This window comes from Akebia trifoliata, chromosome 13 (assembly GCF_017979445.1).
Source record: "Akebia trifoliata isolate Shusen 1 chromosome 13, ASM1797944v1, whole genome shotgun sequence".
NCBI classification, from domain to species: domain Eukaryota; kingdom Viridiplantae; phylum Streptophyta; class Magnoliopsida; order Ranunculales; family Lardizabalaceae; genus Akebia; species Akebia trifoliata.
In genome coordinates this window covers 114,478-130,197 of record NC_141387.1, presented here as the reverse complement: position 1 = coordinate 130,197, position 15,720 = coordinate 114,478, and the positions used below count along the sequence as shown (strand labels likewise).

The following is a 15,720-nucleotide window of genomic DNA, read 5'->3' as shown; positions in this document are numbered from 1 at the left end:
TAAAACCGAAAGAAAGAAAAAGAAATGGCGTGAAAACCAATCTTCCACGTTTTGTTTGATTTAGAGATTAGAGGATCAAAACAAACCCTTTTTCGACAAAGAGTCCACACAGCTCACAAACAACACTCTTTTTTGACTCTCTCTCTCTCTCTCACACACGCAGCTTTATTATCACCAAAAATCAACTTTTGGTCTATAAACTTTCTGTGCTTGTTTCGATCTCTGATTCTGGGTTGGGTTTAGTTTAGATAGAATGTTTAGTGGGTTGCTTCAACACCACGAATCCTTTGTTAGTCGGGAAGAAACCCAGGTTGGTCCCAATCACAGGGACAGGGGAGACCCTTATCTGGTCCTCACTTCAGATCCGAAACCTCGTCTTCGATGGACTGCAGAATTGCATGAACGATTCGTTGATGCCGTTACTCAGCTCGGAGGAGCCGACAGTTTGTTTATTTATTTATTTATTTTCCTTTTCTGTGTGTGTGTTTCAGAATGGGTTTTTCTCTATAATTATCTATTTCTTATTATATAAATCTGTTCAGATAGGTTTTTACGATATTGAAATTTTTTTTGGGTGGTATTAATGGGTTATTTAATGTGAGTTTGGTGGCATAGCTTTTCTCTTCGTCAATATTTTGTATATATGTGAGGTTGGGTTTTGGGTTGTTGGGGAGTGATTATTGATTGACCTGTCTGTGTGGTTTTAGTTTTGATGGTTATTGGTAAATCTAATACATTTTTAGGTAGAAAACTGCCATGTGCAATCAATTATTTATTTATTTATTATTATTTATAATTGGTTGATAATACTGTGAACTTGATAATCTTACAATGTTCTTAAAATCTAATAATGCAATGATTAGATGTTTCGATGCTGCTGTTTTTTAGTTGGCTTCAAAGGACTTGTTTTGTTGAGATGGGTTATCTTTCCTGTTGAAGTGAGGTAGTCTGTTAAATTTCATGCAGATATCGATTAGAAAATCTATAGTTTTTACTATACGGTGGTAGTTTGGAACAAATTTGTTATTTTTCTTAGGTCTAGTCGATTGTGTCATTTGTCCAAATTTTCTTTTACACTCTTAGAATAGCAAAAGGATTATATATCTACTAAATACAGGGGTAAGAGTTTACATAACTCTGATGATTTTTTTAAAATTTTTTGTTGCTTTTCTTGATTTTTTTTTTCCCTTATGTCCATGTTTTTTTTCCTACAATCAAAATTCTTACATGTGTGTGTATTGTTATCTTGGTATATGATGTGTTGGTATGATAGTTATAGTTACACTGTGTTCCTTCATTTCTTTTAAGACTACATTTTTCGTGGGTTTTTCCCAAGGTTTAACATTTTATTTTGGAAGAATGTTTCGGTAAAGGAAAAAACCCAAAACATTTACTTAAGTGGAATGAAATATTTCAAAATGTTCCTGAAAAATTCATAAAAACATCCACATTTAGTGTGATAAATATTGAAAATAAAAGTTTTAGGTTATAAAATGACTTAAAACTGTTTTTGTTAAAATATATCACATTTTTTCACACTGACACATACCTATAAATCTGTCATTTTTTCTCAAAATCTTATCTAGTTCTTAAGGCTTGAAGGTTGAAGTAGATAGTATCTCAAGGTAAAAGATGAAGGAAATTTTTTTACCTAGAGGTTGAATATGATGAGTTTTGGGTAGAGAAATCAAGGGTTTGGCTAGAGGTTGTAGACAAGGATGTTTAGGTCATTTTGATTAGTCTCTTAGAGAAGATTGAGGTCAAAAGGTATGCCATCAGTTTGAGAACACTGTGGATATCTCAGATATTCATTAAATGTTTGATTTTATTAAGTTCCAGTTTGTATTGGAATCTTTCGGCCGATACATTCCAAAACTGTATGATATTTTAAACCATGATTTTTTTCCTATCATGCCTTTTTTGGTGCCAATGAGTTAATTTTGTGTCCTTTATAACCATATTACTGTTTTTATTCCAAAATTTTGGCTTGGATATCATAAATTTTGTGTTTAATTATTGTGTATTTCCCTGTCTGCTTGAGATTTATAAGAAGGAGATTAGTAGTAGAGTGTTCTATGGATCTTTATTTCAACAAAACAGTATTAAAGCCTACGATCTGGACTGAATTATGTTTTGTATCTTTGTTCTTGTTGCCCTTTCTAGGTTTGAGCCATTGTTTTCTTCTTTATTTGAGTGGTTGGCAGTACCAATTTAGCATCCACTATTTTAAAAAATAGCGATCTTGGTAATCTGTTCTATTGGCATTTTGTTGAGGTGGCTTCTTTATTTTCTTCATTGAAGATATCATTATATAGTGGTTTAGTGTCTGAACCTTATTGTTCAATCCTGCTCAAGTTCTTTACTTTTGGGGTCAATATGTCATGATATTTGATTTCATTTGAAAGGAAAAAAAAAAAAAACCTCAGCTGATGATTGTTGGGTGATTAACTTTTAGTAACTTCCAATTTCGAAGTGCTTGTATCATTGTACGATCATAAGTTTAGTATTTTGACGCATGTAATGCCATTGATTTGAATTGCAGAAGCAACCCCAAAGGCGATCTTGCGGACAATGGGTGTTAAGGGACTTACACTTTTCCACTTAAAGAGTCATCTTCAGGTTTCTCTCAAGCTTCTCTATGATGATCCAATAATTGGAGTTTACATTGAAAGGAGAACTCTATCATCTTGCTTAATTAATGATGTTTCTTGCTGCATGACAGAAATACAGACTAGGTAAACAATCAGGAAAGGATTTTACTGAGGCACCTAAAGATGGTATGTTTTGATAGAATTCTCTATTCCCTTTATATTGTCATGGCGCACCTTTTGTCCTGCTCTTTCGTACGTATTTTCTAATGATCTTGGTAGCAATATGTCAGGTGACCTTACAGACTAGCTGGTTGACTGAATGTCACTGATTTGATTTGGCTTGGCTCCTTGTCTATCATTAAACTTCTTTTCATTAGAAACAGTGCATTATTCTTTTCTTCTTTTTCTTTTCCATTTCCAGAAATATAAAACAAGCCGGCTGAACCATGTGTGTCAAATTCAGGAAATATCAACATGAAGATTTGTTTTATTTATGCACATTAACAATTACTGGAGATTGAATCAATATTTTGCAGAACAGTTAAAAAGAGTAACCCTTCAAGTAAAATCATGTTTGAGCTGACTTACCTTGCATTTGACATAAAAGGAACATCAGTTTCATACTTTTTGGATAGCGTGGGGACTGGTAATTCTTCTGCAAACTTGCCAACTTCCGACATGAATGAGTAAGATAAAGTTCCATATTTCTCTTTAGCGAGGCCTTTATCATGCATGCATGGATATCCACACTTTTATTGTGGAGTGCTTGCGAGTTCTTGATTTGCATCATGACGAGAGATGTCATGCTCAGGGGTTATGAAGTCAAGGAGGCGTTAAGAGCCCAAATGGAAATGCAGAGAAAACTGCATCTTCAAGTTGAGGTAAGTTGCTTTTTCTCCATTTAGAAAAATCTAGATACGGGTAGTTGTGGTAAGTTGCCTTTTCTCCATTAAGGAAAATCTAGTGGTGAGTCTGCTGATCACATTTTACTGCGTCGCGGGTTATCTTCCGCCATTTGGAGTCACTTCTTTGGTCTTTTCAGGATTCCTTGGGTGCTACTCAATTCAGTGTTATCTATATTCCAGAGTTGGGATTTTTCTCTTTTCTTGAGTAGAATGAACACTTTGTGGAGGTTTTTTACTTTTGCCACTTGTTAGGGATTATGGTTGGAGAGGAACGGGAGAATCTTTAAAGGGGCTGTTTTCACTTTTCAGGAGATCATTCTAAACATTTTGGGCCTTTTATTTTTTGGGTGCAAGTTATGTCCTGAATTTAAGGGAGTCTTCTTTGAAGACTTTGTTTTCCGCTGGGAGACTTTATTTGCTAGTTAGGGGTTTTTATTTTCTGGGTTGGTCATCTCGACTTCCTTGTATGATGTTCTGCATCAATAAATTTATAGTCATAAGAAAAAAAAAAAAGAAGGATATTTCTGTAGATCTGCAATCTATTTTCTCGTTATGTAGATTTTAGTAGTAAGGGAATATATAGAGGGGAAACAACCGGTGGCTATAAACCTCCCTTGTTTAACCCTTCAAAACAAGATATCAACATTCCATGGCGGAAAATATAGTAACAAAATTTATATTTAAAACAGTATTCAAATTTTTGTTCTCAGAGGGAACTGCATAGAGCATCTATGTTGGGTCTTGAGTACCAAGTCTATATGCTCATCTCCTTTGTTATTTCTTTTGTGAAGGTTGAGAAGCATGTGCAGATTCGCAAGGATGCAGAACAAAGATATGTGGAGTCTATGCTTGAGAGAGCATGTAAGATGCTTGCTAATCAAAACATCGGAGGTGCAGTTGCAGTCATGGAGGAGGGCCAAAGCTTCTCCAATGACCCCTTGAACTTGTTCTATTCAGTAAGTTCAACTGAACCAGTCAGAGTACATGTCACTGAAGATGAGCCTCCTAGGCTGCACGCTCAGAGGGTCTGATTGTTCAACCGAACGCTGCAAGACGTCACCTTGTAGTAGTAGTAGTAGTAGTCCAGCAACGTTGTCTTGGTGGATGTCTCTGGCAGGAAGGAAGAAAAGGGTGCAGAACATCCCCATGGGCACGGTATGGGTACGATGGTTGTGAAAATTTTAGACAAATTGTATTAGCTTATGCCAATTTCTAAATTAATAGGAATGGAATTTTATTGAAATTCTGGATGTAATTTGGGTTGTATAGAGGCTCATAAGAGTTGAACCAACTCGATCTAATCAAATCAAATGTGTCTAAATGACGGTAATTTAGACTTTAAAGATTTGTGATGAGAAATGCACATTTTTTTACATTGCATACTGTAGAGGTGATTTCGTGTCATCTCTTACAATTTAGTTCCCTCTATTTGTCTCGTGTCCCTTGCCCTTTGATCTGCGATGGTGATACCTGTTAAAAATTCTCCGATGATAAAATCAGTTTTATATTTAATCAATAGTGAACTCTTTGATCTTTCGTTCGAACTCCTCCCTCCTTAGTCTCCTCATTTATTTATAGCTCTTTATGAGAAATCTCTTCAAATAAGAATTTTCTTCGAGATCCCTGATCTTTAAGGATCTCCAACAAGGATTCTTTACCTTTAGGAGAGGATATTGAGAAGGAAAAGATTCTTTTGAACTCTGCTATCAATTTCCTTGATTCCTAAGATTTTCTATGAAATCAAGGGATCTGAGTTGATTCGGAGACCACTTAGAAGTCTATCTTGTTAGGTTAATATATTGGGCAGAGTTGACATTCAAGTTCTGCCCTTCAGACAAGCTAGGCATTCTATGTACCACTTAGGGGGGAATTGGTTAGTTCTGCCCCCAAGATGAAAAAACACTTGTGGTACCCAATTCCAATATACTTTCATGTCAAGAAGTGCGATGATATGAGGCTCTAGCCTAAGGTCAATTCAACATTATTTATTTAAAAAAGATGTTTGGCACATTGTTTGATTTTGTATATGGCCCTTGAACTACTCCCATTATTAAATATGAACCCATCAGCAAATATTGGCTAAAGCCTAGCACGTATCTCAATGCAAAAATGGACCATTCAAAATATGACACAAGGAAGAAAGACAAAAGTGGATGGCAGCACGACTAGAAAAGGAAACTTGGTACTTGAAATAGGGGTGTCAATGGGTACCCATTTACCCGGAACCGAATCGGAATTGGAATCGAAATCGAAAATGCCGGTTCTGATTTCCTTTTTATTGGAATTGATTAGAATCAGGTCTAATATGGAACTGAATTGATATGAACTGAAATCATTAGATTCTATTCAATGGGTACCTGGAACTGATTTATTTTGTCAATTACTTTTATATTATACATGATTCAAGGAAATCCTATATTTTAAAATTAACATATATAATATAAAATTCTTCAAATTTCATATAAACTAAATATTTGAATTTAAGATGAGTCATTTCTTTTTAAATTTATTACTTGTAAAGGAAATACATTTTAATGTTTGAAAATAAAAATCATTAAATCATCATTTTGATAGAACAAATTATTATTAAGTTGATACTTTACAAATAATATATTATTTTTTAGAAGGAATTTTTTATTATAATGATTTTGAAATAATTTTTCTCATTCGATTATTGAGAATCGGAACCGACGGATACCCGTGATTTTTTATGATTTCGATTTTAGTTCCACTTATTTTAAAACCAGAACCGGAATCGATAAAATATAAAGGTTATGGTTCCAAATATCATAAGAACCGAACCGGAACCGACCCATTGACACCCCTGACTTGAAGAGGCCTTTAAAAGGAGGGCTTCGAGGGTCTGTGTACAGAGAGAGCTTGAGTTCGATCTCCTGGTTAAGTCACATAAGAAACCCTAGCGGGATAGAAAATTCCCCCCAATTCAGGTAAAAGAAAACTCTCAAAAATCAAATCTTTTCCTCTCCTCGTCGTCAACTCTTTTGATTCTTAGGGTTTAGATTGTTGTTTCGAAGGTTTCTATCTTTTTTTTTTGTGTGTGCATATCTTCTTATATTTATAGGGTTGCAGACGTATTTTGATTCTTCTTTTTCAAATGGTGTTATATTATTGAGCTTAAATTTGGATTCTAGGCCTCTAGGGTCTGATGTTTGAGATGATTGGTGCTTCGTTTGTTTCAGACATTTTCTTAATTGTTGCAGTTTTACTTTATCAACCTAACAATATATGCACATCTGAAATCGATGTTTAAAGGAAACAAACGGGATTTATAACAGATGTTTTACCGATTTTGAGAAGGTAAAATAGGAACTTTTTTAGTTTGGTTTTCTTATTTTTAGGGTTTGAAGTTCTTGTATAATCCCATGGGGTTACATTTATCCCTTTAATGGGCTAGGGTTTTATTTATTTAAGGAGTGATTAGATCAATAAAGGGTTGATGATGTAGTCGAAATTTGATATTTTTATTTTGTCTTGCAGGATAACCTCGTGCTCTGTCCTTTTGGACACTGTTTGTGATGGCTTCAAAACGGATTCAAAAGGAATTGAAGGATCTGCAGAAGGACCCTCCAACTTCCTGCAGTGCTGGTTAATTTCATTACTCTCAATTTTTTTATTTGCTGACTATGTGTTTGTTGTTTTATTATATATATAAATATATCATGAAGGGTAGATATATGTTTGGTGTTCTGGAATCATACATGTGGTTCTTGATGGATTTGATAGAAGGAAAATGTTGTAGTACTAAATAGCATGGATGAGGCTTTGAAAATTATGATTTCATTATATAACGGGCAAATACACGATACTAATATGAAAAAGAGATTTCCTTTCTAGTTGTTTTGATAAAAGAGGGAATGAAGGATGTTTTAGGGTAGAACTTACAATTTTCATGTGTCAATACTGATCAATTTTTTACTATATTTAAGGGCTTTTGATCTGATTATAACTAAGTACGTCATACCACAGTTCTTGAAGTTGAAGATGCTCTGTCAGGCCACCAAAACATTTCTTATGCACTCCTGTTTGGGTTTTAATTTCCCACCGACTACTTATGACATGATAGTCGAATGGTGGAGTAGGATTCATGTTGCAAATATCTGTATCCTGGGGCCTAGTTGTTGCAGTATTTGGGTCATTGATTTGAAACTTTAGCTAAATACTATTTTTATTTAAAGAGCTTTTGATCCAAGTATAATTAAAATAGTTCTATTTTTATTTTGAGAGATTTTCTTCTTTGGTTTTATTTATTTATTTAAATAGCTTTACGATTTAAAATTGTACTTTGTAGGCCCTGTTGCTGAGGACATGTTCCATTGGCAAGCGACAATAATGGGTCCAGCTGACAGCCCTTTTGCTGGTGGAGTGTTTCTGGTGACCATTCATTTCCCACCGGATTACCCATTCAAGCCACCCAAGGTATCTACGACTGTCTTCAACTTGGAAATATTTCTGTACTTAAAAAAATCCATGAAATATTGCATTAATCTGGTAATCTTTTTTTCCCTTCTTCCTTATTCAAATGTTTAAAACACCATTGCGGACTGGGGTGTTGTGCATTAATGGAATTTCTATTTTAACTTTGGAGTTCTGGATATAATAAGTTGCAATGTCCACTGAGGATAAATGTCGCCATCATCATTTTCTACCCCTTATCCCAACTTCTAGGGTCAGCAACATCAATCCTAACCATTGGAAATACTCTTTACATCTTTACATTAAAAATGATAGAACTCTAATGTATCAGAAAGATTCAGGGTTTTGTTTTTATTTTTATTTTTATTAAAGTTATAAAAAAAAAAGGTACGATGAATTTTGGTTGATCTGCTGAGGGAATTGAGTTCAGTAAATTTTGACGCAGTTGAATTTGAGAAGAAAATAGTGATTGCAGGATTTGAGTCAGAATTAGCTTCTAAAATTTTAAAGTAGTGGCTCGTATGGAAATTGGAAAGTTATTAGTCCAAAAGCTATTAGGGGATTTAATGTTGGGCCTTTTTTCCCATTTAATAAAACCATCCATTACCAATTGAAAAAATAAATAAAGGAAAAATAGCATGATTGAATGTAAACAAAGTGATCTTCTGGCTTATTGAAAGTAGATCAAAGAGGATGGACCTTCTCCTGAGTTGTTATAATTGTTTATTAATGACTTAAAAGCAAACAGATGTCATTAACTTGTCCAAGTTGATTCGTTAACCCATCCAAGTTGACAAGTTTGGTACGTGCCCCATTCTATAATATATATTTTTTCCAATTTAGTCTAGAGTTTGGAATTTGCAATGGCAGAAATGTGTTATATTTCATGCGACTATTCTTCAATTTTAGTTTCCTTGGAGAACTTACCCTAGAGGGGAATCTATATAATGCATTTATCAGGTTTCCTTCCGCACCAAAGTTTTCCATCCTAACATCAACAGCAATGGAAGTATCTGCCTTGATATTCTCAAAGAGCAGTGGAGCCCAGCCCTTACAATATCCAAGGTAACATACTTGTTTAATCCACATTGTTATTTCTTTTCGGTCCAGCTGAGCAAGCTCCTTGGTCATAGGCTTTTATATAATTATTAATGATTGGGAGGACTCATTGAGACTTGGATAGGATATCTGTCCGAGTTAATGCCCAACTGCTTTTATTTATTTATTATTATAATTATTTTATAAAGATCAGATATTGGCTAACATGGCAAATTCTTGTTTTAGAATGGTATTATATTCTATAAATTTAAGTTAGCAATTTAGCCACAACACTGACAAGTGAGTCTTTCAGGTTCTTTTATCAATCTGCTCACTGCTAACGGATCCAAATCCTGATGATCCCCTTGTGCCCGAGATTGCCCACATGTACAAGAGTGACAGAGCCAAGTATGAGTCGACCGCTCGATCCTGGACCCAGAAATATGCTATGGGTTAAGGAAAGCCCTTCAGAAAAAATTCTATAAGTAGTAGTCATGTTCTATCCTAGCAGTAAATAAAAAACGAGGATGGGGATTGGAATGAGAACTCATAGTTGACATGCTGTATTTTTTTTGGGGGTCAGGTCGTCTTTGTTAAGTGGTTGTGTCTTTAACTGGGATATGTTCTTGGATGTCTATTATGGTATGTGCATCTGGATCTTTAGCTGTTGGCTGTGGTTTATGCCTTATTTTCTTGGTTTTGCTTACATCTTAGAGCATTTTCTGTACATACAACACTTGTGTTGAGGTGCCCCTACCATTGATGAGCTATGGAGGCACACATCAGCACAACCTTTTTATCTTCTGTAGTCTGTAGATTGGTTGCCTTCATACGTCAACTGGAATGTTTGAGTTTGGTTTATCAATCTATTCTAGGATACCCCACTGAAATCAAGATATGATGATTTGGCCCTTGCCCTCAACAGTTGTTGGAACTAGAGCCCTCTCATAAGGAATTTTTTTTTTTTTTTTTAACAAGTAAATCTGGAATATACCTACTCCAGATTTCAGAAAGTACCATTGTGAGAACCTTGCTTGGGCGTCCTAGGTGTACCCATGAAATGAGACAGGTGGTTTAATTATTTTTTATTTTTTATTTTTTATTGTTATTTGTGTTTGGACAGTCATACGTTCTAGGATAATTCTCCCTGTATATTACTGGGGACGGGCTGTCACCAAGACACAGCATCTTGGTGATCGTTTTGCATCCAACCAAAACAATTGAGTTGTAATTAATGCTCATTGTCAGTTTTCTTAAGTTGAACTTCAAGAAAAAGGGAAAAAAAAAGGCGCCTACTCTTTTATTTCTTGATTTGGTAATTGCAGAAATTACATATGTTGGGGTGATGAATAATTCATTGTTCGATGTGGCACAAGGGGATGCCAAATCCCCATCTGCCGAGGGGTTCCTATTAACCCAACTCAGATCTCAATCCGCATATTCATCTGTACTCAAAATACTTCTAAGCATTGTGCTGTGTCCGAGATGGTTTGCTGTAGTATTCCATTCACCACTTTACTCCACTCTGATTACTTGAGAATGATGCTAAGAAGAGTAAAAAGGAAATTAAGAGACTCCACCAAAAAAATTCTTTTCAAAAGTCATAAATAGATCTAATCTGATATAACGGAAGTGTGTGAATCAATAGATTCAATAGATTGTGTTTAATAGAACATTCAAAATTAATTTGAATTAATAAATTCAATTGATAAACAAACAATAACTTAAAATAAAATAAAATATAAAATTAAAAAAAATAATTAAAAGAGAAGATAATTGAATTAATTATTGATTAATTAATTATTAATTTTTGAATTTAAAATTCTTTATATAAATAATTTCATCATAACAACTTGTAATCCTAATAAAATATTAAAAATTAATGTTCACAACTTATCTATAACATAATACTAATTTTCTAATCTTATTAGAACTCAAATTGAAAATTTTTAAGTATTTCTAATTATAATCTAAATAATAAATATAAATTTACAATAAATTAAAAATTAACATGAAATTATACTCCTAACATAATTATGAAATAAAAATCCTATTAGAAGTAAAAATAGAAATCCTACTTAAAATAGAAATAAAAATCGAAATCTAATAGAATTAAAATTATAGAGGACCTATATCATAATCTAAAACCTCTTTTAACTTAAAGGAATATTTTTACACCATCATCCTACTTGAGAATCTAGAATTATTCTCTCAGACGAGATTCGGTGGAGCCTAGTAGCCACCTACTATGGTGAACAATCAACAGATGTCAACACATTCTAAATCAATAATCCTTATTTTAAGAGTACAGTCCATTTCAAAATAGAATGAAAGCTATTGTACAAGTATCCTAAATTTCTGGTGACCAGCCAGCATTTTGGTCAAAGGTGATGGTTGGAATGATCAACTAAGGCACATGCAAGTAATGACCCACCACTTGAGGAGTCTTTCAATTTGTTTTGTAGGTAAATTACTGGAGTACAAAAACAGAACACCGCATCTTGGCCTACCTTGTACTTCCATATGATAAAATGAATCAAAAATTGAGACAACAAACATAGAAAAACCCAAGTGATCTTAAGTTTCCAATAACAATGTAAATAAACTGCTAACATGTGATCCAAAATGAAGCCTGAATAAAGGTCTACATGACACGTTGAGAAGACACCTAAATCACAACCGAATAGCTATTATAAAAGACCACACAACCTTCATGAAGCATGGACGATAAACTCAAAAACCGAGATTTCAGGGCAATCATCTGAAGCCATGACATTGAAGCACTGCACTCCAACCAGTTACCAGCTTCATCAGAATCAGTCAGCTAAGAGCTTTGTAAACCACAAAATATCTGCTGTTGCAAGGCTAAAACGAAATAAAAAAAAAGGAGTTTTAATGATGGCAGGAGGTACAGAAGGACTCATTAAACTTCGTGACTTCTAGTCAATCTTAACGGATGAGAAAAGGTAATGAACAAAATAGAATGACATGAGAAAGCCGATAGTGCCAGTAGACAACATGATCGCAACTGCCATGATCAATGAATAACCAAGGTAGAGTGTAGCTGAAACAGGCCCACTCAAACTCCGTAAGTCGAATACCAGGTAATTGATGGAGTAAAGGAACACATAGAGGGCAACCGAACCAGAGGCATAGAATGCTTTCCACCACCACCGCCAATCCTCCACACATAGGTGCATGTAGGTAAGAACCACCGACACCTCAGCACACACAACTACAAGCAAGCAGAGGACAACGAGCAAGAACCCAAATACATAATAGAACCTCCCAAGCCAGATGCTAGAAAGGATGAAGAAGAGTTCAATGAATAGTGTTCCAAAGGGAAGGGTCCCAGCACCAAGAACAAGAAGCCAAGAAGGGTACTTCCGTGAAGGTATTTCTCTAGGGATCTGGTTGGTTCGCACGGGGTACTGAATAGCCTCTGCCCGTGTCCCCAAGAAGCCTCCCAATAGCGTGAGTGGTACTGATATACAGAACCAGAGGGACAATAGTTCAAAATACAAGGAGATTGGGATAGCCCCAGTGCTCTTGCTGCCCCAAAGTATGAAGTTCAGTGCAGTAAGAACGGTGAAGACTATTCCAGGGAAGAAACATGCAACCGACCAAGATACTGACCTCCACCCTTCCGAAGTTCCCTTGATAGTTCTCCATAGACGAACACCGACATACCCAGCCACTATGCCGAGGAAAAGATACAGAAGTATCATGCCAGTCAAGAGCATTCCTCGAGAAGCTGGCGACATGAAGCCAAAAGCAGCAAAAACAATGGTTACAACAGCCATCCCTGTGATCTGGATCCCATCTCCAACCATCACACAGAGCAGCTTTGAGCAATTAGGCTCTCTAAACACATCACCCACAACAAGCTTCCACCCCGAAAGCTCCTCATTCATCTGCGCTTGAGCTTCTTTGTCAAGTTCCTCATACCTTGTCAAATCCCTCCTCACCGTCCGTAAGAATATGACAAAGACAATACCAGCTAAAAAGAAGATAACCATCAGCGAGTTCATGATTGAGAACCAATGCACGCGGGCACCTTCCATCTTCAAATAAGCATCCCACCGAGAAGGCCATCGGATATTACTCTTTACAAATTCAACCTCATATGTAAACGAAACACGTTCTTGCTCCCTGATTATCTGGGATTTGTCAAGTTCTACGGGACAGCTTACACGGTCAATAGTGTCGTACATTTTCAGCTTTGACATAGCCTTTGGATCATGTTTAACACTGCACGGGATAACCTCAAACCCAACTATCTCGTACCCAGATGCCTTCCCCTTTTCAGCTTCTGAAATTACCCCAAGGCCTTCCTCTCCAGTACCAATTATCTCTACACCACTTCCTTCATATTCATGAACCAAAACCTTAAATTTCAGATGATTGATGATGTAATCTTCATTACTCTGGAGTGGGGTATAACCAACTGGAAATCCTGTCCATTGAATGGTAATACCATTTTGCTTGGCAAACCTCATCGCTGGTAAATTATCAAGAATCATATTCACCTGATATAGATCACGGGTTCTCTGTTTCATAAGCTTCACTTCATGCTCGTTTAGTGGGTTCGTAGTGCATAGATAAACAGACTCATTTGTGTTCATGCGGAACCGATATGGGGAGTTGTCAATCTGATCTCCCATAAGGAGTTCCCCTAAATTCTCCGCACTTTTCTTTACCCCTCCGTCTGGTTTGCAGTAAGGAAGGCTGTAATAGCTAAAAGGGAGCTCGGTTTCAATCGATGTCAAGGAATTAACTTTAGCGAATATTGATTCGCCTGGTGAATACGTGTGCATGTAGCTTCCTGGCAGATAAAACGCATTGCATACACATGCGAAAAGAACCACAGATAGAGAAATCTGGTAAACTGAAGACATAATCATCGAGATCGATGAGGAAGCCATCAAACACCAATCAGTTTCTCAGGTATTCTTCCAATCTAAGAGATATTCTGAGACATATCCAAAGTCAGATCTAGATCTTTCGAAGACAAACTTAACTTATATAACCAGTTTCCAACAATCGATCCTCTGAAAATAGATCAATCTACAATGACAGATAATCAAAAAAGAAAAAAAAAACTCAGAAAATCATTTGTCTACTTCAACATAGCAGCATAGAATTACAAACCCAAAAAAATAAAAATCAATCAATCAATAAGAAAAGCCATGTTTTAGTGTTCAGATTACAGATCTATAGATTAATACATCACTATCTCGTTATTTTAATTCAAATCTACAAAAAATAAATCGAAAAACCAAATCAAACTTTCCAACGAGATAATTAAGGTTCATAAAACAGACGAGCGGAGAACCTCACCATATCAATCCATAAAACCCAAAAAACAAAGCAATATAACATCCATAGAAAGAACGAACAACATATCAAACAATAAAAAGGAATGGATCTAGCCAAATAAACTCAAGAATCTGGAATTTCACATTGAAACCACTAAATCTAACCGAAAAAATCTATAAAAAAAAAAAAATCAAAATGAGATCTAGGGATCGAAGACGTACCAGATTGTCGAATTTCGGTTCGAATGGTTGGATAGCGTGGAGAGGAAAGGAGAGCGGGAAGAAGAACAATAATCGAGAATGAAAAATAACAGATGGTTAGATCGTTTTAGGGTTCGTGAGTGATTCCGTTTTTGATATTTAGTTTGCGAAGTATAAAAGCGAATACGAGATCGAATATATCTAACCCGAGTTAAATCTGTAACTGAAGTTAACCACGATTATACGTTGGTTACGAGGTCAATCTGTTAAGTGTAAAGTTGTGGTGAGAGATGGGCTCAAACTGATGTATCTAAATTTTACAAGGCCCAAGGCCCACTACTGGGATGACTCAGTCAAGTTAAAAATTTGGACTGCGAATTAAGTGGCCACGTTGAGTTGCATTTAAAAGCAGGAATAAATGCTGAAGTAACCTCAAGATTGGACCTCACATCGCACATCTTGACGTGAAAGTGTATAGGAATCATAGATACTGCGGAGGATAATAATGGTATGTTATCTAGACCGTACACGTGTCCTAACTGATTAAGTGGTACTTTGGATGAGCCAATAAAACTAATCCTGCCCAATAGCAAAGTAGACTAAGGTAGTAGTGTTTAGTCTGGTTGATAGGACATGATAGCATAAGACCGGAGACCTGACCTAGGGCAGGCCTAGTTTGAATATTTGCATAATCTTGGATTACGCATATCAAGTCCGGAGATCTTGGAAGAGGTTTCTCAAAAATCTTGGATTCCATCTTAGAGATTCAGATTTCGTCTAGGATTCTTGCAATTAGGGGATTTATCATAATTGGATCCCGATTAAAGAGGAAACCTTGATTTGAAGGAAGAATTTGAAAATAAAGAAATCGATGGAGGAAAAAAGACTTTTTTCTCTGCAACTCTAACTTGGGTGTCGAAGGATTATTGGCAAGTACCACACAAGTGCTTACAGGAAGGACCGATGAGCTACTTTGGATTAATAGGGCATGATCATTCAAGATAAAACTCGATTCTACTTCTACATATACTTTTCGTCGAGATAGGAGTGAAAAAGCATCTATAGTTCTTATCCACTTTCACGTCAAGATGTGTGACATTAGATCCAATACAACCCAATTATGATAGGTTCAAAAACTGAGTTGTGCTAAAGTGACCTCAAGCTGGAATCTCACATTGCACTTCTTGACGTGAAAGTGGATAGAAATCATAGTTGCTTTTTCATTGGTATCCC

The 15,720-nt window shown here is 35.7% G+C and overlaps 2 protein-coding genes and 1 pseudogene across 6 annotated transcripts; 2 read left to right on the top strand and 1 right to left on the bottom strand.

Moving 5' to 3' along the window:
- The first annotated feature begins 1 nt into the window (after nucleotide 1).
- LOC147387021 (protein PHR1-LIKE 2-like) lies at nucleotides 2-4,876 on the top strand (annotated as a pseudogene). Its single transcript, XR_015171511.1, has 6 exons — nucleotides 2-443; nucleotides 2,543-2,619; nucleotides 2,723-2,777; nucleotides 3,199-3,277; nucleotides 3,403-3,472; nucleotides 4,288-4,876. The product of XR_015171511.1 is annotated as a protein PHR1-LIKE 2-like (transcript).
- A 1,412-nt stretch (nucleotides 4,877-6,288) lies between these two features.
- On the top strand, nucleotides 6,289-9,674 carry LOC147387020 (ubiquitin-conjugating enzyme E2 28-like). 2 transcript variants are annotated; one of them, XM_086420890.1, is made up of 6 exons: nucleotides 6,386-6,444; nucleotides 6,718-6,814; nucleotides 6,995-7,102; nucleotides 7,806-7,933; nucleotides 8,891-8,995; nucleotides 9,282-9,674. In XM_086420890.1, exons 3-6 carry the CDS (start codon nucleotides 7,033-7,035, stop codon nucleotides 9,423-9,425), a joined length of 447 nt encoding a protein of 148 aa, XP_086277016.1. In that variant the 5' UTR covers nucleotides 6,386-6,444; nucleotides 6,718-6,814; nucleotides 6,995-7,032; the 3' UTR covers nucleotides 9,426-9,674. The 2 variants fall into 2 exon arrangements, with proteins under 2 accessions (XP_086277015.1, XP_086277016.1); XM_086420889.1 differs by lacking the exon at nucleotides 6,718-6,814 and having other exon boundaries at nucleotides 6,289-6,444.
- A 1,852-nt stretch (nucleotides 9,675-11,526) lies between these two features.
- Nucleotides 11,527-14,667, bottom strand: LOC147387019 (transmembrane 9 superfamily member 12). Of its 3 annotated transcripts, none has more exons than XM_086420744.1 (2): nucleotides 14,509-14,667; nucleotides 11,527-14,035 (listed from the first exon to the last, which is right to left on the bottom strand). In XM_086420744.1, the coding sequence occupies exon 2, from the start codon at nucleotides 13,891-13,893 to the stop codon at nucleotides 11,908-11,910; it is 1,986 nt and encodes a 661-aa protein (XP_086276870.1). In that variant the 5' UTR covers nucleotides 13,894-14,035; nucleotides 14,509-14,667; the 3' UTR covers nucleotides 11,527-11,907. The 3 variants fall into 3 exon arrangements, with proteins under 3 accessions (XP_086276870.1, XP_086276872.1, XP_086276871.1); XM_086420746.1 differs by having other exon boundaries at nucleotides 11,527-13,940; nucleotides 14,509-14,666; XM_086420745.1 differs by having other exon boundaries at nucleotides 11,527-14,019; nucleotides 14,509-14,662.
- Between the last annotated feature and the right edge of the window lie 1,053 nt (nucleotides 14,668-15,720).